The sequence below is a fragment of the Heptranchias perlo genome, chromosome 4 (assembly GCF_035084215.1).
Source record: "Heptranchias perlo isolate sHepPer1 chromosome 4, sHepPer1.hap1, whole genome shotgun sequence".
Lineage (NCBI taxonomy): Eukaryota > Metazoa > Chordata > Chondrichthyes > Hexanchiformes > Hexanchidae > Heptranchias > Heptranchias perlo.
Genome location: NC_090328.1, coordinates 116,625,282 through 116,652,201, shown reverse-complemented (window position 1 = coordinate 116,652,201; position 26,920 = coordinate 116,625,282). Strand labels below are relative to the sequence as shown.

At 46.5% G+C, this 26,920-nt stretch overlaps 1 protein-coding gene and 1 long non-coding RNA gene across 2 annotated transcripts in view; one reads left to right on the top strand and one right to left on the bottom strand.

Moving 5' to 3' along the window:
• The window catches only part of LOC137321213 (uncharacterized), a 79,718-nt gene that overhangs the window by 36,902 nt on the left and 15,896 nt on the right, over window positions 1-26,920 (top strand). The window lies entirely within an intron of this gene.
• On the bottom strand, window positions 908-26,920 carry fxn (frataxin). The gene is made up of 5 exons (XM_067983518.1): window positions 26,676-26,920; window positions 18,524-18,612; window positions 7,219-7,339; window positions 5,286-5,383; window positions 908-2,791 (listed from the first exon to the last, which is right to left on the bottom strand). Exons 1-5 carry the CDS (start codon window positions 26,820-26,822, stop codon window positions 2,644-2,646), a joined length of 603 nt encoding a protein of 200 aa, XP_067839619.1. The 5' UTR covers window positions 26,823-26,920; the 3' UTR covers window positions 908-2,643.

Below are 26,920 nucleotides of genomic sequence, written 5' to 3'. Positions count from 1 at the left end.
CTTCAATAAACTCAGCGGGTGTCATTCATTGAGTTCATTTTTTGATTCATATTGCCTGCGAAAATAAATTATGGAACACCACCAGTGCAATCGATGAATAATTTTCACGGGCTTAAACAATTTTCACTAATACAGACTTTTCCCAATTTATCGAAGGGCCAATTCCCCAAAGTTACATAGAAAATTACAGCACAGAAACAGGCCAAATCGCCCCAACAGGTCTGTGCTGATGTTTATGCTCCACACGAGCCTCCTCCCATCTTACTTAATCTCACCCTATCAACAATGCAGACATTGCGGAACTGGGTGTGTAGGCGTTACAGACCTACGTACTAGATCTGATCAGGACATTGGGGTGGATTTTAATTTGGAGCGGCTTTCCAGTGTGAGTAAATTCTCCGCCCACTAGAGGCAGCAGAGTGCCACTGCAATTTTAACCACCGGGACTCATTTAAATGATGCTGGCCCATTTCTCACATGGAATGGGCGGGAAGGCACAAAGCAGTTGCCGTCAGTGGAAGATTGGTAGCCATCCAATGGATTCCAGGCAAGAGGCAGGGAGGGGTTTCGGGAGGGTCTTGTGGTGGGGGGAAAGAGATCAGGGCGGGGGAGGCTGCAACTTTCCTTGTGGGGTCTGAAGGAGTACTCACGCTCCTCCAGACCCCAAAAAGGACATTTTTTCACCTACCTTGAGGGCATCTTCGTCTTTCCCACCAGTTACCCACCTGCTTCAGTCTGGTGAATGTTTTACTACATTAAAATCAGTATGCAAGTTGTTGCTTATATAAACACATACAATATAAAAATGATAGATATGTTTCTAATATAATTGAAATGATTAGTGATTTTGTAATTCCCATATATTACAGGTTTTTATTGTAAATCAGATTTTCATGAACAAATAAGGTATTTTTTGTTGGGGCCTTGGCCCATCGCCAGCTTTATTGCAAATTGCTATTATATACTTCCTGATACTTATATAATTACTGCTCTAAATTTACACTGGGCAGTATCATCACCAGCAGTTTCCCTCATAAAAAGGTGATTCATCTCCTCCCAGCTAGATTCTAAAATCCAGCCCACCAGTGGCTTGTCAAAGTATTATTATTCAGAATGGCCACGGGTGGTAGGAATGCCTGATTCTCAACCAGCTGCTGAGGGATTTGGTTGTTCAGAGTTAGCTATTACTCAAATTCACCCACAAATGTTGAGTTTCACCAGTTGTCAGTGGGGGTGCAGGATGGGAGGGCTCTGTTTTAGTAGACAGACCATCTCAAGAGGGTGGGAAACAATGGAAAGGAAGCTAACTAGACTTGCCTTTCTGTAAACTCATTGTAAGAGAAGCCAATCAGAGATGGCAGTCGTGGAGAGAACTGAGATGGGGCTTGAAAATTTCACACACCAACTAGGGACTAGTTCATTTTCAGTTTTGGCAAGTTAAATATCTCCACCAACCCCTCCCCATACACACAGACAGACACACAAAACTGGCAACCAACACTAATGGGTTTATTCCTCTATCTCATCTCTAATCATTGAGTTATTGCAGGTGTTGCCCATCCAACTAGCTCCTGCATCAAAGTTGTATTTTGTTGCTTATAGATAGGACAAATTTCCTTTGGTTACAGTTGAAGAAATCATTTCTGATGAGTGAAAAGTTACTAAATAAAGTATTACCCTACCTTTCAAGCAGTGGGTAACTTTTAAAACATTACCCAGCAGTGATTCAAGGACTAATCTGGGATGAAGAGGGCAGTTTAGCTTTTTGTGGAAACAAGGTTGACATTCTTTCCTGATAAATCCTAGCATGCAGTATGGAAATCTGACTTAACTAATAACTGTGTATAATGAATACAAAACAAATAAAAAAGTTACAGTTGTTCCTGGGGAGTATATGTGGTTTTGATGTTTCGGTAAATTGACTGATCTTGTGTTTCCAGCAGGGAGCCACACTCAAAGGGAGCTCGAGCTTGAGCTGGAGATGGGGCTACAATGCTGTAGCGTCGATTCTCTGCTCCGTCCTCCCTTCGAGTGCGGCTCCCCGCCGGGAGCTTGGGATTGGGGAGTTTACCCTTTGGTCCTTTTTCTATAAATCATAAAATATAATCAAACCCTGATTTAAAGCAACGATTTTCCAGGTTTAATACCAATTGGAATTGAAATTGAATTCTATGTCTGTAACACTACAAAATGTTAGGATACGGCCAAAATTGACAGGAAGCAAGTGGGACAAATACCTAGCATTATTGCTCGATAGATTACATACTTATGGTTATGGTAAAGTTTTTAAAAAGCTAGTAAATATCCAGGAATGTGTACATCAGTAGGCACTTAATACGATTCACAATGAATCTAGGCACAAAAAAGAAACCTTTTTAACCCCAATGTGCAAAAACAAAATAGATCCTTGCACATGTTAATTGTATAGAAGAGTCTCAAGTCCTCTGGTGATAAGCAAAACTCCATTGGAAAGGAGAGCTGCAACAGAGCAATTTACTTCTGAGTGATATAGATTGATTGCAATCTTTACAGCATGCCAGCACCTGTCATAAGAACAAGGGATCCATGCAGAATAATTACTACAGGGTTTCTTTTCTTTTATAAAACATTTTTTTCTGAAACAGTTCTTAGATTTTTGCCAGGTCACACATCACTGATATCTGCTGCTGAAAGTACATCCACTTGGGTCTTGAACATTGTAGAGAACTCTTTGGTGAGCAGTTCATGTAAACAAACTCCATCGTGAGAATAGATCCATTTCTTCCCAGTCCAATCGTATCGTTTAGGCCCGCTGAGTGGAAGAAAGTACAAAAATGATCTGATGAGATCACAGGCTCATTTTTAATCCTTACATTATATCTTAACGGCAGAGTCTCGTTTAGATAAAAGTTCCCGGAGTCCTGGTCAGGTTCACTAACTGGCCACGGGAGGTTGCAAGATCCCAAGGACTCCTTGCGGGTGTCTGGGGGGGCAGGGGGGGGGAGCACTCCTGCTCCTCCTGGCCCACGAGGACTTCAATCAGAGGCAAATTTCTTAAACTTACCGTGGCTTCTTCTGGCCAGTCGGCCCCTCCTGCTGTGGTCATGGTGCCAGGCTGCAGACAGCGTGGGACGTCCCCCCCCGGCTTGAAGTTACGATTACGTTGCGGCGCCGATGATGTCATCAGGCCACGGCTTTTGAATGTTAAATAGGCGCCCTCCCACCCCCGCCTTGCTTCAGCGGGAGCCTCGTTGATGGATTGATTCCCCGTCATTAACATTACGGCAGCCGGGCTGGAGCCGCGAAATAGAATTTTCAAATTTTAACCCCTCCTGCGCGCCATTCTTGCTGGGTGAAGAGTGGGTGGGTGCGGTTAAAATCCCGGCCATTGCGATTATGGAGAAAGTGGATACAAAATGTTCTTATTTAACAAAATGGGTCAGATATAAAAATATCTGACCACTGCTGCTGTATAAGGACCACAGGAACGGACAGGCTCCAGGGCCCTGACAAGTGCACTTTTACCAAGTTCTTATTTTGCCCATTCCTTCTAATGAACTACGACTAAAATGAGGAGGATATTAAAAATAAACAAAACAGCTCAGGAAGGTGTAATTTGTGAGCCTGATTGGGTTACACACTTCCTAACATTATGCGGGAAACCCCCCCCACAGTTGCTGCATGATCTGCTGTGTGTTTGCAGCATCTTCCGTTTTTATTTAAGGGAAATCACTTGCTTCTTTCCCATAGTGACGGTGCAAAATGAAAGGCAGATTTAAAAAAAATAAACACAGTTTTAAAAAGATACACTTACCTACAACGTTCCATCTACTATAACAAGCTACCTGTACTATATAATGGGCACACTTCCTGCCAGTGCAGGAATCACATTTCCTCTGTCATGCTCTGCCGTCACGCACTGGGATCAGGCTCTACCGTCACACTCCAAGATCATGCTTTGTTGGCTGACTTAAATTCAAATAGCAATGAATCAGACCGGAGGAGATAGGGAGCTGATAGTCGGGGCCCAGCCTGACCCACCGTTGGGTGGCAGCTGGTGACCCTTTGGACAGCTATAGATGGCTAATTAAGCCAGCGTGTCACCATGGCAACAGGCCCTTTGCACAAGCGCAATGCCTTTTATTTTTTTGTCCATAGCTATCATAGCTTGAGTTGGAAATTTAGGACTTAGATCAGGAGGAATTTCTTCACTCAGAGGGTCGAAAATATTTGGAATTCTCTACCCCAGAGGACTGTGGATGGTGAGTCCTTGAGTATATTCAAGGCTGAGATCGATAGATTTTTGGACTCTAGGGGAATCAAGGGATATGGGGATTGGGCGGGAAATTGGAGTGGAGGTCAAAGATCAGCCATGAATGACGAAGCAGGCTTGAGGGGCCTTATGGCCTAGTCCTGCTCCTATATCTTGTGTTCGTATTGTAAGAAGAGAGCAAGGTCAAAAGAGTGGGGGGGGGGGGGGGGTGCGGGGGGGGGGACGGAGGGGAAGCCGGTAAACGGATGGGAGGAGAGGAAGCCAACAATTACTTTGGCAAAGCTGGCTCTTTTTCTTGAACTGGTTCTTCCCGACAGGCACATCGTAAACCTCTGTCCCACCCTCTAATCTCTCTGCCCAGACCCCTCTCTCTCCCCCGTCCTTCCCTGGCTCCAAGCCCTGCCTGCCTCTCACCCTTTTATGGAATTCCACCATCACCCGGGCTCGAGCCGACACCGACTCCCCTGCACACACACACACACACAATATTCTTGGTGAGGCAGTGGCAGACTCGTCTCACCTGCCCACCATGGTAGCTGACAGGTGGTGCTCAGGCCACTCACAACACGACTGGGGCACCAGGTGGGCAGAGAAGTGGGGGGGTGGTGGTGAAAGGAAATTATTGAGGCACCTTGCTACAGCGTGGGATGTGCAGTGGAACCAGGTAAAGGGAATAACATTTTCAAAATAGCTTGCAGTTTTGCAAAGATTTCCAGCAGCCTGACCATGTGTACGGTGCAGAAATCAGGCTGGAACAGTAATTTTGACTTTAATTTTTTCCAAATAAGATAAACCATGAACTTTGCAACCTCCTTTGAGGCAAGTCTGAATTATTTCCAAGTACTTAATGCTACTTCAGAGAGACACAGTGAAAGAGACGGGCTGTGAAAAGGAGGCTGTCTTGCGGAGTGTAGCACGAGGGAAGAAAATGTAAAAGCCCAGCGATCTGCTTTTGCACCAAACCATTTTCTTTTAGTGCAAATCGCCAGCGTACTAATTCAACATGAAGCTTCATTCTGCTTTCACTGTTTACCTGATGGGCGATGATAACCAGATCTGCCGGTTTGGAGTCTGTTTATTAATCACATACGTCCCCAAGTCTTCTCCCATCTTTATTGTCAACACACCGCTCTAAAAATAAAAATGTGAAAATATAGTTATCAGAAGAATGTTTTACAAATACTAGTCAATCTCTTGTGGCTTGACAAGGAGTCAAAACCAAGTGTAGTCTTCAGGTGAAGTGGGGTTTGAGGACAGGGAATAATTAGGCCAGAGCATGCAGACTTAATTCAGACTCCATTTTAAAGTCAAACCTCCTTTTCTCATTTTTATTTATATACTTTGATTTATTATTTATAATTGAATAGCATTCTCAGATCTGCAATTTAAATAATTTTGATTAAACTTCAGAATAGTAACCAATTTTATGATAAGTGGGTATTTTGGGCTACAGCACAAAGGCTGTAGAAACCCACTTTGAGAGACAGATCTTGATGCCCATGAGGCTTATCGCACACTTGTTGGTATTGCATCAACGTCCCAAAGACAGGGTTGTAATAAAGTCAGAGATCAACAAGAATTCCTGACAGATGAGCTGGCGAATACAAAAAACCCTTAGCTTCCCTCAGCCTTGGGCGGGAATTTGCAATTCAGCATGGCCAGTCACAGCAAGCTCCAAGCTTAAAGCAGGTTCCTGCGCTATGGGATGCGATGAAAGTCAAAACTGCGGCTTCACATGAAAAAAAAAATCAATAGTAATAAATCAATATAGGCACATTGCACATTAACATTGTGCATGTTTTACTGGAGTGAACTAAACATTTAAGTGGAAACACATAATATATTATGGAAACAAATTAAGTTCCTTTGTTATAATGACCGATCTGATTAAATTTAGCTGCATGTACTGGACATTAAATTGAACATTTCATACAATATCGAGAAAAAAATGGTTCCACATGACTTACTCTGTGTATTCTGCTTGACTGGTCTGAACCGTATAATTAATGTGGAGTATACAGTAGTACTCTAGTACTTCTATTTGTGCTTTCTTTGTAATAGTCTATTCCAAGTAAATTGTTTCTCTCTGAAAAAAATGTTTAATCTTTCCTCGAAACCCCCCCCAAACTGTCACAAATAACATCCTTTATTTTATTTCAATCTTTTTTTGCTGCTTGTGATCTTTTTTCTTTAAACAATGTCTGTTAACATTGGGAAATACTTTTATTTGCGACTGAAGAAATTTTGCAGAATAAAGTGTTGCATCTCTTATCACAAACTAAGATTTTATTACTCCAATTCTGGTCTTGCGCATCCCCGATTTTAATCGCTCCACCTTTGGCGGCCGTGCCTTCAGCTGCCTAGGCCCTAAACTCTGGAATTCCTGCCCTAAACCTCTCTGCCTCTCTACCTCCTTTAAGGCGCACCTTAAAACCTAACTCTTTGACGAAGCAATATCTCCTTATGTGGCTCGGTGTCAAATTTTGTTTGATAATGCTCCTGTGAAGCGCCTTGGGATGTTTTACTATGTTAAAGGCGCTATATAAATGCAGGTTGTTGTTGCTGTAGCTAAACTTAGTAATATGGAATATTCAGTGTTAAATAGTGACACTTGAAAGGACACTAAAAAGTGACCTCTATCCATCTGTCTGTGTATCAGTATGATTACAAGTGTTGAGCAGCCTTTATGTTGAGTAAAGTATTGACTGTGTGGCATGCTGGAATACCTTTCATTCCACTCACTTCCAGATTTCAGGTGCTATGGGCAGGCATCTGGCCTCCACTTGGCACCTTTCTGCAAGCTATTGTTATGTGCTTTCTCGCACCTGGCTGTATTAACAGAAAATTGATAGCAGTCTGCCCCCCTTACATGGCCACAGGGAAAATGAAGATAGTGGAAATAGAAGGATTTCACATGAAAAAGAGAACTGAAATGAGACAATGAAACGCAGACAAATAAGTTTTACCGCAAATGTTACATCATAATCTTTTGGAACGAAAGGCTGATCTGCAAGATCTTCAAAGAAGTCAGATAAAAGGTCCAGTGTTTCCTCTGCAAGTTTTTCATAGGTGGCATCATCCAGTGAACTGTGAACAGGAAGAATAAAGGTTTAAGCTCATCTGCCTGTGGCAGCTGAAAACATTTTCTGTCACTTCTAAACACATAAACTTTTCTTTCTTGTAAAGGGACTATTTTAAGGTGTACCAAAAATTAACTTTTCCCTCTCCTTTCTCTTCTGTGGGCTTGTTGCTACCACCCAAGCAGGAAAAATCCAATCCGGCCAATTATCGCCCCATCAGTCTACTCTCAATCATCAGCAAAGTGATGGAAGGTGTCGTCAACGGTGCTATCAAGCAGCACCTACTCACCAATAAACTGCTCACCGATACTCAGTTTGGGTTCCGCCAGGACCACTCGGCTCCAGACCTCATTACAGCCTTGCTCCAAACATGGACAAAACAGCTGAATTCCAGAGGTGAGGTGAGAGTGACTGCCCTTGACATCAAGGCAGTATTTGACCGAGTGTGGCACCAAGGAGCCCTAGTAAAATTGAAGTCAATGGGAATCAGGGGGAAAACTCTCCAGTGGCACAAAGTAAGATGGTAGTGGTTGTTGGAGGCCAGTCATCTCAGCCCCAGGACATTGCTGCAGGAGTTCCTCAGGCCAATGTCCTAGGCCCAACTATCTTCAACTGCTTCATCAATGACCTTCCCTCCATCATAAGGTCAGAAATGTGGATGTTCGCTGATGATTGCACAGTGTTCAATTCCATTCGCAACCCCTCAGATAATGAAGCAGTCCATGCCCGCATGCAACAAGACCTGGACAACATCCAGGATTCTGCTAATAAGTGGCAAGTAACATGCGCGCCAGACAAGGACCATCTCCAACAAGAGAGCCTAACCACCTCCCCTTGACATTCAACGGCATTACCATTGCCGAATCCCCCAACATCAACATCCTGGGGGTCACCATTGACCAGAAACTTAACTGGACCAGCCATATAAATACTGTGGCTACAAGAGCAGGTCAGAGGCTGGGGATTCTGCGGTGAGTGACTCACCTCCTGACCCCCCAAAGCCTTTCCACCATCTACAAGGCACAAGTCAGGAGTGTGATGGAATACTCTCCACTTGCTTGGATAAGTGCAGCTCCAACAACACTCAAGAAGCTCGACACCATCCAGGACAAAGCAGCCCGCTTGATTGGCACCCCATCCACCACCCTAAACATTCACTCCCTTCTCCACCGGCGCACTTTGGCTGCAGTGTGTACCATCCACAGGATGCACTGCAGCAACTCACCAAGGCTTCTTCGACAGCACCTCCCAAACCCGCGACCTCTACCACTTAGGAGGACAAGGGCAGCAGGCACATGGGAACAACACTACCTGCACGTTCCCCTCCAAGTCACACACCATCCCGACTTGGAAATATTTCGCCGTTCCTTCATCGTCGCTGGGTCAAAATCCTGGAACTCCCTGCCTAACAGCACTGTGGGAGAACCTTCACCACACGGACTGCAGCGGTTCAAGAAGGCGGCTCACCACCACCTTCTCAAGGGCAATTAGGGATGGGCAATAAATACTGGCCTCGCCAATGACGCCCACATCCCATGAACGAATTTTAAAAAACCCTCTCACTCAGGGGAGAAACCAATCGTCATGATGATCTGCCATCCATGCCATTACTCGATTGGGTGCATGAGGTATCTTTCAAGTGGGCGAGATCACTTTCTGCAAATCAATGAAATGCGCTAAAGATAGGCAAGCATGTTAGGAGGAACCTGCAGAACTCCAATCTGTGTCTGCGGCAGACGGCTCAGACCTTTATCAGGACCAAGTGGCTCACACGCAGAGTCCGTACGGAACTAGACGTCTCCAATTTGTCGGGTGCAATTCCTTTAAAGATTCCAAAAGTTACAGAGGAAGATACCTGCACACTTAGAAGTGTATCTCACATCCCCACTGGTTAATTATTTTGTGCTTTACAATTGTCGGTAGGCTGGAAGCACATTTTTCTTTGTAGAAAACTCCCTTTGTGTGATGCCATGAGTTTCTGCTCCAGGATAACATGAATAGGGACTGCAATCCACCACTAGCTTTTCTCAACGGTAATATTACTGGACCAGAATTTAATCAGGGTCTGATGAAGGGGAGTTCTACACAAATTAAATGTATGCTCCTAAGCTGCCTCTAAGCAGCAGTTCTCAAACATAAAACAGACTGAAAGATATCGGTAACGTGATCCTATTCTCATTTGACACATGCATGCACAATTCCAGCAGGAACAGTAACTATGGACACTTTTTCTCCTCCTTCAAACTGAGACCAACTAAGGTAAATCTCCTGCTACCCTGGCTGGGGTCACTTAACTCACCACAGATCAGGGGCTGAACCGGAGACATTCCTGACCTGCATGGGTGGTTACCAAACTCACTGAGTTTAAGAACTGTTTGTGTCTTTAAAAAAAACCTGCTGTGGGATGGGGCATTTCATCTAGTCGGCCAAATGCACATTGAGATGACTAACCAAGGAATGGTAGCAAAGGTGCAAAGGTGTCCAGGGAGCTGTCTGTCACTGGACTAGCCTGCCTTTCCATCTGGGAGGAGGGATGACCGAGATAGGAAGCTTTTTTACTGACTATTTTAACACAGATTCTATCTTCACAAGACGTCCACATACACATTATTCCAGCAGGAGTTCCTGGAACGGGAGTGGGAATTATGGCTGATTTTCCTCTCCCTAATGTAGGGACACTGAGCTTAACTGTAGTGCCACTACCACCACCCCATCTGAAAATCAGCTTTTTAAGTAGAAATCTGCAACCACTGTTAACTGTATGGCTCAGCTACTCATTGGATAGGTTGGCTGATCCATCAGGGAAGCTCTAAATCCCTTCTCAACTTTCCTGCTCCTGCTATTGTGAAGTGAGGGAGATACAGATGCAGGGTGATACAAAACAATAGCAACCGAACAATAACTAAGCAGATGCAGGTTGTTAATTGTAGCCATATGATTCATATGTTAATGTTAGTGTTAATTGTATTCAGGTGGTCCTTATCAATTGGGGACTCTCTTGTATCCATTTATAAGAGAGCTTATCTAGGGTGAGGAGGGGGTAATGTGGATCTATGTGAATAAATGTTTGGAAGCAACTGAAGAGCATAAGAAATAGGAGCAAGAGTAGGCCATCCGGCCCCTCGAGCCTGCTCCGCCATTCAACAAGATCATGGCTGATCTTCTACCTCAACGCAATTTTCCTGCACCATCCCCATATCCCTTGATGCCTTTAACATCTAGAAATCTATTGATCTCTGTTTTGAATGTACTCAATGACTGAGCCTCCACAGCCCTCTGGGGTAGAGAATTCCAAAGATTCACCACCCTCTAAGTGAAGAAATTTCTCCTCATCTCAGTCCTAAATGGCCTACCCCTTATTCTGAGACTGTGACCCCTGGTTCTAGACTCCCCAGACAGGGGAAACATCCACTTTGCATCTACCCTGTTGGGCCCTGTAAATATATATAAATACTAGACCAGGCTCTAGTATTCTATCCTTCACCAGCTGGCTATCCAATTTATTACACGGGTGACCAAGACAACAACACCAAACTGCATTTATATATGATGTGGAGATGCCGGTGATGGACTGGGGTTGACAATTGTAAACAATTTTACAACACCAAGTTATAGTCCAGCAATTTTATTTTAAATTCACAAGCTTTCGGAGATTTTCTCCTTCCTCAGGCAAATGTTTCAAGATCTCCTTGAAGCCTACGCATTTATACATATTGAACAATAATAAATGGTGTTTACAGACTGCCCCTGCAACTGCCCGTTGCCAAGGCAATCACCGTGTTCAGACAGAGAGGTGTTACCTGCAGAACCTCCGAATACACATTCAATAAAAAAACAAACAGGGAAAAAAAACAGAGAAAAAAAAACAGAGAGAGAGGCAGAAACATCCGGAAGGCAGAGAGAGCCAGCAAATGACCCATTATATTAAAAACAGATAACATTTGTTCGCTGGTGGGGTAACGTGTAGCGTGACATGAACCCAAGATCCCGGTTGAGGCCGTCCTCATGGGTGCGGAACTTGGCTATCAATTTCTGCTCGACGATTTTGCGTTGTCGTGTGTCTCGAAGGCCGCCTTGGAGTACGCTTACCCGAAGGTCGGTGGATGAATGTCCATGACTGCTGAAGTGTTCCCCGACTGGGAGGGAACCCTCCTGTTTGGCGATTGTTGCGCGGTGTCCGTTCATCCGTTGTCGCAGCGTCTGCATGGTCTCGCCAATGTACCATGCTCTGGGGCATCCTTTCCTGCAACGTATGAGGTAGACAACGTTGGCTGAGTCACAGGAGTATGAACCATGCACCTGGTGGGTGGTGTCATCTCGTGTGATGGTGGTATCTGTGTCGATGATCTGGCATGTCTTGCAGAGGTTACCGTGGCAGGGTTGTGTGGCGTCGTGGACGCTGTTCTCTTGAAAGCTAGGTAGTTTGCTGCGAACGATGGTCTGTTTGAGGTTGGGTGGCTGTTTAAAGGCGAGTAGTGGAGGTGTGGGGATGGCCATAGCGAGGTGTTTGTCCTCATTGATGACATGTTGAAGGCTGCGGAGAACATGGCGTAGTTTCTCCGCTCCGGGGAAGTACTGGACGACAAAGGGTACTCTGTTGGTTGCGTCCCGTGTTAGTCTCCTGAGGAGGTCTATGCGATTTTTTGCTGTGGCCCGTCGGAACTGTCGATCGATGAGTCGAGCGTCATATCCCGTTCTTACTAGGGCGTCTTTCAGCGTCTGTAGGTGTCCATCGCGTTCCTCCTCGTCTGAGCAGACCCTGTGTATTCGCAGGGCCTGTCCATAGGGGATGGCCTCTTTGACGTGGTTAGGGTGGAAGCTGGAAAAGTGGAGCATCGTGAGGTTGTCCGTGGGCTTGCGGTAGAGTGAGGTGCTGAGGTGCCCGTCTTTGATGGAGATTCGTGTGTCCAAGAAAGAAACTGATTCTGAGGAGTAGTCCATGGTGAGCTTGATGGTGGGATGGAACTTGTTGATGTTATCGTGTAGTCTCTTTAGTGATTCCTTGCCGTGGGTCCATAGAAAGAAAATGTCGTCGATGTATCTGGTGTATAGTGTTGGTTGGAGGTCTTGTGCAGTGAAGAAGTCCTGCTCGAACTTGTGCATGAAAATGTTGGCGTATTGGGGTGCGAATTTGGTCCCCATGGCTGTTCCGTGTGTTTGGGTAAAGAACTGGTTATCGAAGGTGAAGACATTGTGATCCAGGATGAAGCGGATGAGTTGTAGGATGGCTTCCGGAGATTGGCTGTTGTTGGTGTTGAGTATTGATGCTGTCGCAGCGATGCCGTCATCGTGGGGGATACTGGTGTATAGTGCCGAGACGTCCATCGTGGTGAGAAGTGTTCCTGGTTCAACTGGTCCGTGGGTACTGAGTTTTTGTAGGAAGTCTGTAGTGTCACGACAGAAGCTGGGGGTTCCCTGTACGATGGGTTTCAGGATGCCCTCGATGTATCCAGAGAGGTTCTCACACAGGGTTCCGTTGCCTGATACGATGGGACGTCCGGGTGTGTTGGCTTTGTGTATCTTTGGGAGGCAGTAGAAGTCTCCCACGCGGGGATTACGTGGGATGAGAATGCGTAGGATGCTTTGAAGGTCTGGATCGAAGGTCTTGATCAGTTTGTTGAGCTGGTGGGTGTGTTCTTTGGTCGGATCTGCGGGTAACCGTCTGTAGTGTTCCTGGTTGTCCAGTTGTCGGTATGCTTCTTTGCAATAGTCTGTTCTGTTCTGTATGACTATGGCTCCTCCTTTGTCCGCTGGTTTGATGACGATGTTGCGGTTGGTCTTGAGAGCGTTGATGGCGTTGCGTTGTGCTCGGGTGACATTCTGGACTGTCTTCTGAGTGCGGCTGATGAATCTGGCATTGACGCATTTCCTGACAGCTTGAGCATACATGTCCAGCTGAGGGCAGCGACCCTCCGGAGGAGTCCAGTTTGACTCTTTCCTCTTCGGTTGCTGTACCGCGGATCCCTCTGTCTGCTGTTCCGGATCGTCGATTGTCTCATTGGGTTCGCTGCTGAAATCTTGGGGTTTGTGGTAGAATTCCCGGAGCCTCATTCTCCTGATGAATTCCTCTGTGTCCGCCGCGAGACTAGTGGGGTCCATTTTGGTAGTGGGGCAGAAATTGAGCCCTCGGCTGAGAACTTCGATTTCGTCTTCAACCAGACGAAATCGAAGTTCTCAGCCGAGGGCTCAATTTCTGCCCCACTACCAAAATGGACCCCACTAGTCTCGCGGCGGACACAGAGGAATTCATCAGGAGAATGAGGCTCCGGGAATTCTACCACAAACCCCAAGATTTCAGCAGCGAACCCAATGAGACAATCGACGATCCGGAACAGCAGACAGAGGGATCCGCGGTACAGCAACCGAAGAGGAAAGAGTCAAACTGGACTCCTCCGGAGGGTCGCTGCCCTCAGCTGGACATGTATGCTCAAGCTGTCAGGAAATGCGTCAATGCCAGATTCATCAGCCGCACTCAGAAGACAGTCCAGAATGTCACCCGAGCACAACGCAACGCCATCAACGCTCTCAAGACCAACCGCAACATCGTCATCAAACCAGCGGACAAAGGAGGAGCCATAGTCATACAGAACAGAACAGACTATTGCAAAGAAGCATACCGACAACTGGACAACCAGGAACACTACAGACGGTTACCCGCAGATCCGACCAAAGAACACACCCACCAGCTCAACAAACTGATCAAGACCTTCGATCCAGACCTTCAAAGCATCCTACGCATTCTCATCCCACGTAATCCCCGCGTGGGAGACTTCTACTGCCTCCCAAAGATACACAAAGCCAACACACCCGGACGTCCCATCGTATCAGGCAACGGAACCCTGTGTGAGAACCTCTCTGGATACATCGAGGGCATCCTGAAACCCATCGTACAGGGAACCCCCAGCTTCTGTCGTGACACTACAGACTTCCTACAAAAACTCAGTACCCACGGACCAGTTGAACCAGGAACACTTCTCACCACGATGGACGTCTCGGCACTATACACCAGTATCCCCCACGATGACGGCATCGCTGCGACAGCATCAATACTCAACACCAACAACAGCCAATCTCCGGAAGCCATCCTACAACTCATCCGCTTCATCCTGGATCACAATGTCTTCACCTTCGATAACCAGTTCTTTACCCAAACACACGGAACAGCCATGGGGACCAAATTCGCACCCCAATACGCCAACATTTTCATGCACAAGTTCGAGCAGGACTTCTTCACTGCACAAGACCTCCAACCAACACTATACACCAGATACATCGACGACATTTTCTTTCTATGGACCCACGGCAAGGAATCACTAAAGAGACTACACGATAACATCAACAAGTTCCATCCCACCATCAAGCTCACCATGGACTACTCCTCAGAATCAGTTTCTTTCTTGGACACACGAATCTCCATCAAAGACGGGCACCTCAGCACCTCACTCTACCGCAAGCCCACGGACAACCTCACGATGCTCCACTTTTCCAGCTTCCACCCTAACCACGTCAAAGAGGCCATCCCCTATGGACAGGCCCTGCGAATACACAGGGTCTGCTCAGACGAGGAGGAACGCGATGGACACCTACAGACGCTGAAAGACGCCCTAGTAAGAACGGGATATGACGCTCGACTCATCGATCGACAGTTCCGACGGGCCACAGCAAAAAATCGCATAGACCTCCTCAGGAGACTAACACGGGACGCAACCAACAGAGTACCCTTTGTCGTCCAGTACTTCCCCGGAGCGGAGAAACTACGCCATGTTCTCCGCAGCCTTCAACATGTCATCAATGAGGACAAACACCTCGCTATGGCCATCCCCACACCTCCACTACTCGCCTTTAAACAGCCACCCAACCTCAAACAGACCATCGTTCGCAGCAAACTACCTAGCTTTCAAGAGAACAGCGTCCACGACGCCACACAACCCTGCCACGGTAACCTCTGCAAGACATGCCAGATCATCGACACAGATACCACCATCACACGAGATGACACCACCCACCAGGTGCATGGTTCATACTCCTGTGACTCAGCCAACGTTGTCTACCTCATACGTTGCAGGAAAGGATGCCCCAGAGCATGGTACATTGGCGAGACCATGCAGACGCTGCGACAACGGATGAACGGACACCGCGCAACAATCGCCAAACAGGAGGGTTCCCTCCCAGTCGGGGAACACTTCAGCAGTCATGGACATTCATCCACCGACCTTCGGGTAAGCGTACTCCAAGGCGGCCTTCGAGACACACGACAACGCAAAATCGTCGAGCAGAAATTGATAGCCAAGTTCCGCACCCATGAGGACGGCCTCAACCGGGATCTTGGGTTCATGTCACGCTACACGTTACCCCACCAGCGAACAAATGTTATCTGTTTTTAATATAATGGGTCATTTGCTGGCTCTCTCTGCCTTCCGGATGTTTCTGCCTCTCTCTCTGTTTTTTTTTCTCTGTTTTTTTTCCCTGTTTGTTTTTTTATTGAATGTGTATTCGGAGGTTCTGCAGGTAACACCTCTCTGTCTGAACACGGTGATTGCCTTGGCAACGGGCAGTTGCAGGGGCAGTCTGTAAACACCATTTATTATTGTTCAATATGTATAAATGCGTAGGCTTCAAGGAGATCTTGAAACATTTGCCTGAGGAAGGAGAAAATCTCCGAAAGCTTGTGAATTTAAAATAAAATTGCTGGACTATAACTTGGTGTTGTAAAATTGTTTACAATTGCATTTATATAGTGCTTTTAATATAGAAACAAGGCGATTTGCAAAGCCGTACGGAAGAAATGAACACCAAGCCAAAGAAATGGGTTAAAGTAGGAGGGGCAGTTGGAGAGGCAAAGGAGTTAAGGGAGGGAATTCCAGAGCGTGAAGCCTAGGCGGCTGAAGCCACGGCCGCCAGTGGTGGGGTGAAAGGAAGGAGGGAGGGTGGGGTGCACAAGAGGCCAGTGTCGGAAGAGAGAGTTCGGTGGGTGGTGAGGGTTGTAGGGCTGGAGGTTACAGAGACAGGGAGGGGCGATGGTATGTAGAGATTTTAACACAAAGGATGAGAATTTTGAATTTGAGACCTTGGGAGCCAATGTAGGTCAGTGAAGGCACAGGCGATAGGCAAGCAGGACTTAGGATACATGCAGCAGACCTTTTTTTTTATTCATTCATGGGATGTGGGCGTCGCTGGCAAGACCAGCATTTATTGCCCATCCCTAATTGCCCTTGACAAGGTGGTGGTGAGCCGCCTTCTTGAATCGCTGCAGTCCGTGTGGTGAAGGTTCTCCCACAGTGCTGTTAGGAAGGGAGTTCCAGGATTTTGACCCAGCGATGATGAAGAAATGGCGATATATTTCCAAGTCATGATGTCGTGAGACTAGGAGGGGAACGTGCGGGTGGTGGTGTTCCCTTGTGCCTGCTGCCCTAGGCGGTAAAGGTCGCAGGTTTGGGAGGTGCTGTTGAAGAAGCCTTGGTAAGTTGCTGCAGTGCATCTTGTAGATGGTATATACTGCAGCCACAGTGCGCTGGCAGTGAAGGGAATGAATGGTTAGAGTGGTGGATGGGGTGCCAATCAAGCGGGCTGCTTTGTCCTGGACGGTGTTGAGCTACTTGAGTATGTTGGAGCTGCACTCATCCAGGCAAGTGCAGAGTATTCCATCACACTCCTGACTTGTGCCTTGTAGATGGTGGAAAGGCTTTTGGGAGTCAGAAGGTGAGTCAATCACCGCAGAATACCCAGCCTCTGACCTGCTCTTTTAGCCACAGTATTTATGTGGCTGGTCCAGTCAACCAGAGACGTTTGGATAAGCTGAAGTTTATGGAGGGTAGAGGATGGGAGGCCGGCCTGGAAAACATTAGAATAGACTGGAGGTGACTATAGGCATGGATAAGGGTTTCAGCAGATAGGCTGAGGCAGGTGCGGAGGACAATACAGAGGTGGAGGTAGGCGGTCTTTGTGATGGAGAGGATATGGGTTCAGAAACACAGATCAGGACAGAGGATGTGAACAGTCTGGTTCAGCCTGAGCAAATGGCCAGGGTGGGGGATGGAATCGGTGGCAAGGGAAAGAGTTTGAGGCGGGCCTGAAGGCGATGGCTTTGGTCTTCCCAATGTTTAACTGGAGGAAACTGCAGCTTCTCCAAGACTGAATGTCAGAAAAACAGAGGCAGCGAAGGGGTCGAGAGAGGTGGTGGACAGATAGAGCTGGGTGTTGTCAGTGTACACCAGGTCCGCAGATGATGTCACCAAGGGGCAGCATGTAGATGAGGAAGAGGAGGGGGTCAAAGATAGATCACTGGAAGACTCTGAGGGTAATGGGATCCGGTGGTGGGAAAAAAAGCCATTGCCGGAGATATTCTGCCTGCAATCAGATAGATAAGAGTAGAAATAAGCAATGGTAGTCCCACTCAGCTGGACAGCGGAGGAGGCGTGTTGGAGGAGGATGGTCTGGTCGTCCGTGTCAACAGCTGCTGAGAAGTCGAGGGGAACGAGGAGGGATATTGCAAAATGGTCACAGAGGACCTCCTGTGTGACTTTGGTTAAGGCTATTTCGGTGCTGTGGTAGGGGTGGAAACCTGATTGGAGAGATTGGAACAGGGAGTTGCGAGGCGACAACACGTTCAAGGACTTTGAAGAGGAATGGGAGATTGGAAATAGAGTGGTAGTTTGGAAGGAGTGTGGTCAAGGGTGGGTTTTTTGAGGAGATGGGGATGACAGTGATTTTGATTGAGAGGTGGACAGTACCTGAGGAGAGGGAACCATTTACAATGTCATCTCACATGGGGGCCAGGAAAGGACGTCAGCTGATCAGCAGTTTAATGGGAATGAGGTCAAGGGAGTAGGAAGTGGGTCTCAGTGACAAGATGGGAGAGAGACTAGGAGTTGTTAACTTCTTTGACATACAAATTACCTGTGATAACACATCACTGTCTCGAATCAAACAAACCCTCTCTGTCTGACACTGATAGACATATCAGAAATATGTCAATGGACTGCAGATCACTAAATTTACTGAGGCCGTGCTATTGCTCTCATTTTACCAAGTGTCTAGGTTTCATTATTTAGACAAAAGAAATGTTTGGGTTGTGTTGCAAATAGGTTAAGTAAACAACAACCCTTTTAGTTTTATCAGTGAATGTGAAACACAGAACCATGTCAGTCATGCACCGAACACACACACACAGCCTTTTGTCAGTTAAGGATACCTTGTATTTTCCATTCTTCTCAAAGTCGAGGAATGGATTTCCTTTCTTTGGAACTTCAAACATCTTTCTGAATGTAAATGCTGAAAATTCTACAAAAGATAACATGAACAAAGTGTGATTGGGATGAATAAAGATTGTTTAATATGCTTTAAGATGAAATTCTTCCAATTCATAATTTTAGCACTAAAAGTCCGTGCAAGTATAAAATGAGATTTCATGCTGATACTTTATGTTTTGCTAAACATAAAGTACTAATTGGCCTTTATAACATTCAATACAAAGAAGATTCATTTTAAATCCTCCAACCTCCGTATGCTAACGACAATGTTATTTTTAAAACTATCTAGATTTAATATTACACGTTAAAAAGAACTCAAAGTAGGTGCCCTAATTGGGTGATGGGTAAATGTACTGCCTGTTGTGTTACTGAACCACAGACCAGGGATTTCTCAGGTTCAATCTCTGGTCAGTGACGAGTTAGTTGGTCGCAGTTGGAGCAGTAGCGGAGACCTCAGTGTCACCAGGCTGTTGAGGGGGAAAAAAATAAACAAAATTGGTTGCGATTCCCATTCCCGATTGCTGTCCACTGACTCTTGTGCCGATGCCAGGTGAGGGTAGGATGGCCTACCTGTAGTTTCTGTGATAAACCCTCTTGGTAAAATAGCCCGCTAGCACTTACTATCTAGGCTCACACATTGAGAATGGCCATTAGGGTGAAATACTAGAATGGCTGGCGTTACCTATAGAACTGTGCCACAGCACCCTACACCTTAAGGTAAAGTGAAGAGAAGAAATCAAAGGCTTAGACTGCATGTGTAGCAACCTAAACATATAAAAGTTAGTAAACAAATGACTGGATCGTGTGTTAAAAGCTGCAAGATGAAGATGCTAAACAATTGCTTTACTCACTAATCATAAATGTTAAATGCTGACCAAATACCACATGTAATTTTTCTTTATGCATAAGCTTTTAGTTATAGTTGTGTGACAGGAGCTGACTACTTAACTACCTCGCCTCAGCTAAATGTTCTGAGATTTAAGTGAGTCTTTTTCACAGGCATTGCCACTCACCCCACATAACTGCTGTGCTTACCCTCTCCTTAAAATACCCACCCTAACCCCGCCATCCTCTTCAATTGCCACACCAACTTCAACTTTCCTTTTCTCTCTGAATGCATCGTCACTACCCAGCTATGTGCTCACCTCTTCCATCACTCTGTTCAAACTCCTTCGGTCTGGTTTCTGTCCCATCCATAAAACCGAGAAAGTCACCAAGGACATCGGAACAGGAGGAGACTATTCAGCCCCTTGAGCCTGTTTTTTTTTTATTCGTTCATGGGATGTGGGCGTCGCTGGCGAGGCTGGCATTTATTGCCCATCCCTAATTGCCCTTGAGAAGGTGATGGTGAGCCGCCTTCTTGAACCGCTGCAGTCCGTGTGGTGAAGGTTCTCCCACAGTGCTATTAGGAAGGGAGTTCCAGGATTTTGACCCAGCAACAATGAAGGAACGGCGATATATTTCCAAGTCGGGATGGTGTGTGACTTGGAGGGGAATGTGCAGGTGGTGTTGTTCCCATGTACCTGCTGCTCTTGTCCTTCTAGGTGGTAGAGGTTGCGGGTTTGGGAGGTGCTGTCAAAGAAGCCTTGGCGAGTTGCTGCAGTGCATCCTGTGGATGGTACACACTGCGGCCACTGTGCGCCGGTGGTGAAGGGAGTGAATGTTTAGGGTGGTGGATGGGGTGCCAATCAAGTGGGCTGCTTTGTCCTGGATGGTGTCGAGCTTCTTGAGTGTTGTTGGAGCTGCACTCATCCAGGCAAGTGGAGAGTATTCCATCACACTCCTGACTTGTGCCTTGTAGATGGTGGAAAGGCTTTGGGGAGTCAGGAGGTGAGTCACTCGCTGCAGAATACCCAGCCTCTGACCTGCTCTTGTAGCCACAGTATTTATATGGCTGGTCCAGTTAAGTTTCTGGTCAATGGTGACCCCCAGGATGTTGATGTTGGGGGATTCGGCGATGGTAATGCCGTTGAATGTCAAGGGGAGGTGGTTTGACTCTCTTTTGTTGGAGATGGTCATTGCCTGGCACTTGTCTGGCGCGAATGTTACTTGCCACTTATCAGCCCAAGCCTGGATGTTGTCCAGGTCTTGCTGCATGCGGGCTCGGACTTCTTCATTATTTGAGGGGTTACAAACGGAACTAAACACTGTGCAATCGTCAGCGAACATCCCCATTTCTGACCTTATGATGGAGGGAAGGTCATTGATGAAGCAGCTGAAGATGGTTGGGCCTAGGACATTGGCCTGAGGAACTCCTGCAGCAATGCCCTGGGGCTGAGATGATTGGCCTCCAACAACCACTACCATCTTCCTTTGTGCTAGGTATGACTCCAGCCACTGGAGAGTTTTCCCCCTGATTCCCATTGACTTCAATTTTACTAGGGCTTCTTGGTGACACGCTTGGTCAAATGCTGCCTTGATGTCAAGGGCAGTCACTCTAACCTCACCTCTGGACTTTAGCTCTTTTGTTCATGTTTGGACCAAGGCTGTAATGAGGCCTGGCGCCGAGTGGCCAATTTGCACACAGCAAGATCCCACAAACAGTAAAGTGATAATGACCATAGGAACAGGAGTAGGCCATTCAGCCCCTCGTGCCTGCTCCGCCATTTGATATGATCATGGCTGATCTGTGATCTAGCTCCATATACCTGCCTTTGGCCCATATCCCTTAATACCTTTACTTGCCAAAAAGCTATCTATCTCACATTTAAATTTAGCAATTGAGCTTGTATCAATTGCCGTTTGCGGAAGAGAATTCCAAACTTCTACCACCCTTTGTATGTAGAAATGTTTTCTAATCTCACTCCTGAAAGGTCTGGCTCTAATTTTTAGACTGTGCCCCCTACTCCTAGAATCCCCAACCAGCAGAAATGGTTTTTCTCTATCCATCCTATCTGTTCCCCTTAATATCTTGTAAACTTTTTCATGCAAAGGGTGGTCGAAGTGTGGAACTCCCTCAAAAAGCAGTAGATGCTAGCTCAATCAATCATTTTAAATCGGAGATTGATAGATTTTTGCTAGCCAAGGGTATTAAGGGATAAGGAGCCAAGGCAGGTGGATGAAGTTAGGATACAAATCAGCCATGATCTCATTGAATGGCAGAACAGGCTCGAGGGGCTGAATGGCCTACTCCTGTTCCTATGTAACCATTTACACCTCCTCTGGACCCATCTTTTGGTTCTTACTTGTCCCATTACCACCCCCTTTTGTCTTTTGATCACTCCTGCCTTCAACCCATCACAGACCTTCTCTTTTGTTCTCCCCCGCCCCCGGCTCTGTACTTGCTTAAAAAGTGTTAAATTTCTAACATCGTCCAGTTCTGATGAAAGGCCATCGACCTGAAACATTAACTGTTTCTCTCTCCACAGATGCTGCCTGACTTGCTGAGCGTTTTCCAGTATTTTGTGCTTTTATTTCAGATTTTCAGCATCCGTGGTGTTTTGCTTTTGTTTTAATGTTATGTTGTTGTGTGACAGGGTAGGTGTGTAAAAACTGTGCCTCTTGGGTGGGTGCAACGACCCTGTGTTGGGGGTATTGGCGTCTAACTCTCAGGGTTCGGTGGGTGTGCAACCCTGTTGTCAGGTGGCAGCATAAAGGTGTGTAATGCTGTATTGGGGGTTGGGGGTGAGTAATTAATAGTAGAACTATATTGCTATCAAATTCCTGCCCTACTGAAGGGATCCTGGTGCCGTTTTACTTAAGTAGGACAAGGTCTTATAGTACTGAAGTTATAAATAATGCGATCGATCAAATTTCTTAATTCCATACACAGCAGAGAGAGCAATCCAAAAACAATGTGAAACATTTCAGTCTTTCATACTTTCCTTGCTGTGTTCATGTCTATACCCATAAAGTACAGATACAACATGGGGTGGATGGGAAATGTGTCACAGTCACTTTTCTAGTGCAAAAGCAATGCTTGACAGCTAAAAATCTTTTGGAAGATGCTATTCTTTTGTGATGGGAGTAGTTTTATACAGTGCTGTATTTATCTTGATTGCAGTGGTTCCATATACAACAAAGAAACATTGAAAGACGAGATGCTGTGTGTGGCTCTCGTGCAACTCCCTCTGGTGGAATATAATAACCTGGTCTGAGTGAAGCTCCTTCTGGTGGAATTATAGTGACATCGGCAACTTGTTCTCTACAGTGTTTTGTTTGTGTGGCTCCCTCTGGTGAAATATCATAGTTTGCCGACGAGTAAGGACCTTTAAAGTCAGATTTCTATTGCTGATCTAAAAACTCAAGTTTTTAATTGAATCATAGAAAGGTTACAGCACGGAAGGAGGCCATTTGGCTCATCAAGTCCGTGCCGGCTCTATGCGAGAGCAATCTAGCTAGTCCCACTCCCCCACCCTATCCCCGTAGCCCTGCAAATTTTTTACTTTCAAGTACTTATCCTTTTGAAGGCCACAATTGAATCTGCCTCCACCACTCGCTCTGGCTGTGCATTCCAGATCCTAACCACTCGCTGTGTAAAAGTTTCTCCTCATGTCACCTTTGGTTCTTTTGCCAATTACCTTAAATCTATGTCCTTTGGTTCTTGACCCTTCCGCCAACGGGAACAGTTCCTCTCTATCTACTCTGTCTAGACCCTTCATGATTTTGAATACCTCTATCAAATCTCCTCTCAACCTTCTAGTTCCAAGGGGAACAACCCCAGCTTCTCCAGTCTATCCACGTAATTTAAGTTTTTAATCCCTGGAATCATTCTAGTAAATTTCCTCTGCATCTTCTCTAAGGCCTTCACATCTTTCCTAAAGTGTAGTGCCCAGAACTGGACACAATACTCCAGTTGTGGCCGAACCAGTGTTTTATAAAGGTTCATCATGAAGGTTTTTCGGGTGTTTTTATATTTAGCATCAAAACCGGGAGAAAGTCAGGGCACAAATCCGAGCACCAAGAACCAGGGTAAATTCAGAGAAAATCAGTACAAAATCAATTTTTATTTTGAACATCACTAAAGTATAAGAAAACAATCAAGAGACTAATGAAACAGTTAAGCTAATTAACATAGGTTTTTATAGCACTTTTATCATTGAAAAAAAGTCCCAAGGTGCTTTGCAGAGGTGTAATTAGACAAAAATGGACACTGAGCTAAAGAAGGAGGTTTTAGGAGGTTGGTCAAAAGTTGGGTCAAAGAGATGGGTTTTACGGAGGGTCTTAAAATAGAAGAGGAGTCGGAAAAATGAAGGGGTGTATGGAGGAAATTCAGGATCGTGGGACCTAGATGGTTGAAGGTACGGCTGCCAAGGGGGGAGGTGGGGGGATGCTCAAAAGGCCAGAATTGGAGGAACACAGAGTTCTGGGTGGGTTGTAGGGCTGGAGGAGGTTAAAGAAGTAGGGAGGGGCGAGGCCATGGAGGGACTTAAACCCAAGGATGAGAATTTTATATTAGAGGCATTGTGAGACCGGGAGCCAATGTAGGTTAGCAAGGACAGAGGTGATAGGCGAGTGGGACTTGGTGCGGGATAGGATGCTAGCAGCAGAGTTTTAGATGAGCTGAAGTTTATGGCGGGTAGAGGACGGTCGTATCTAACTAACTTCAATCAAGTTAGTTAGACACGACCTTCCCTGTCCTTGATTAATCCATGCCTTTCTGAATGACGATTAATACTGTCCCTCAGAATTGATTCCAATAATTTGCCCACCACCGAGGTTAGGTTGACTGGCCTGTAATTACTCGGTCTATCCTTTTTTCCCTTTTTAAACAATGGTACAACATTAGCAGCCCTCCAATCCTCCGGCACCACACCTGTAGCCAGGGAAGATTGGAAAATGATGGTCAGAGCCTCCGCTATTTCCTCCCTTGCTTCTTTTAACAGCCTGGTATACATTTAATCCTGTCCTGGTGATTTATCTACTTTCAAATATGATAATCCCCTTAATATTTCATCCTTCACTATTTTTATCCTATCCAATATTTCACACTCCTCCTCCCTAATGACAATGTCTACATTGCCCCCCTCTTCTGTGAAGACAGACGCAAAGTATTCAAGAACTATACCCATGTCTTCCGCCTACACACAGAGAACAAAATGGTAACCTAATAGCCCCTACTCTTTCCTTACTTATCCTCTTGCTTTTTATGTATTTATAAAAGATCTTTGGATTTTTCTTGATTTTACTTGGCAGTATTTTTTCATGCCCTGTCTTTGCTTTCCTAATCTTTTTAATTTCACCCCTGCACTTTCTATACTCTTCTAGGCTTTCTGTAGATTATATTACTGCACTGTTCAGAAGCTCTGGTTACATCACAGCGCAGATTTCAGAGAATTAGTTCCAACTAAAACACTTTACATGCACAAAATTGTTGTTTAATAGCCAATATTGAGATTTTGCTTAGTTTTTCTTGGCTATGGACCTTCTGTGCTGTTGGTGGCAGGGTCTCCAGAGGCCAGCAATGCAAAAACATCACTGGGGGCAGGTACAGAAAAGACTACTTTGATGGATCAATAGGGGTGACATTGGGTTGCCCTAGAGTCACTAGACAAGAATCAGCACAACAAGAGCCCCTTTTAGGGCACCACCAATATAAGAAACATATGGTCCAATCAAACTAAAAGAAGCTCTACAAGGGCAATGGGGAAAGGGCAGGGGAGTGGGACTAATTGGATCGCTCTTTCAAAGAGCTGGCACAGACATGATGGGCTGAAAGGCCTCGTTTTGTGCTGTATCATTCTATGATAAGCAACACAGTCCCATCAAAAGCCAAGGGAACCTTCCCATCTAAATCATAATGTTATCAGTGCCTATAAGACACTCTATATGCTGTGGTGACCACCGGTCGTGAAAGGCCTCAAGCACACCGCATGTTCCCACTCCAAGGACACCCAGGCACAAAGAATACCGCAGAAGAGAAGCAGGCAGCAAGAGCAACCCCCCCATGGGCCCCACCCAGCCTGGACCTATGGATGGCTGGTACAGATAGAGCAAGCAGTCTGAGTAGCCATGTCTAGAATTCTGACTACTACGGCTTGTACCACCGGAAGGACCATTTTTATTTTTGCTGCCGATAGTACGGTGCCTCCAACGTGATCACCACCGTCTCCTTCACACTACAGAGCTGCTTTTGAAGTTGGAGCTGTTGCGCTCCTCCCAATTCTGGCCTCTTGGGCATCCCCCACTTCCTTCTCCCCATCACTGGCAGCCATGCCTTTAGCTGCCTAGGCACTAAGCTCTGGAATTCCCTCCCTAAACCTCTCCTTAAAACCTACCAATTTGATCAAGCTTTTGGTCACCTGTCCTAATATCTTTTGTGTGGCTGTTTCAAATTTTGTTTGATAATCACTCCCGTGAAGCGCCTTGGGATGTTTAACTACGTTAAAAGCGCTACATAAAGGCAAGTTGTTGATATTTGCGGCACCTCCTCTGCCCTGCACTGGGAGCGTCAGCCTGGGCTGAACTCTCTGGACGGTGTGAAGTGGTCATTTGGGGTGGTAGGAGGCTCCTGTGGAGCGTAAACACCAGCATAGGCCAGTTGGGCCGAATGGCCTGTTTCAGTGGATCTCTCCCACCCCCACCAACCTTCCTCGGTCGTCAAAGCAACCACACCTCACCACCGGGGGGGGGGGGGGGGGGCGGGACTAGAAGTGATGGACGTGTCCGCCCACCACCCAGGAGGCGCGCTGTCATGGGATCACGTGGCACCGAGTAGCGGAGGACGAATAGTAATGCAACGCGAAAGGAAGGGGCGGCACTCACAGTGATGGACGTGTCCGTCAACCACTCAGTAGAAGGGCTGTCATGAGATCACGTGGTACCAGCAACGCGGAGGGGGCGGGACTTTGAGTGATGGACGTGTCCGCCAACCACTCAGGAGGCGCGCTGTCATGGGATCACGTGGCAGCGGGTAGCGGAGGACCAATAGCAATGCAGAGCGAAGGGAAGGGGGCGGGAGAAACTTGCTCCTGACCGGTTGGGCTGAAGGCGAGCGCGGGGGTTCGGTTTGGCGCGAGGGGGGGACGCGGGCGCTGCAATTTAAAATAAATAATGGTCATAACGGCCAGAGACACGTGACGGCAATCGCCTCTCTCACACACAGAGAAGATATTAAAACATCGGCGGAGAGAACCGTGACAGACAATTACTCACCGTTTGTACGGCGCTGGGTGAAAGTCCCGGAAGGGAGAGGGTGGGTGCGAGTTTGATTTCCCTGACGGCCGTTGTTCTCGGGTGTGTTGTCAATTGGCGGATTGAAGGGCAGACACAGAGCCGGCTCCGGTTCAGAAAGGCCGCCATAGCCACCGGGGGGGGGCGGGGGGCAAGCCGAGCGATCACATCGGTTGTCGACTCGCGGCACCTGTTGGTTCGGGGATTGATTGGCCGGACTGCGCACG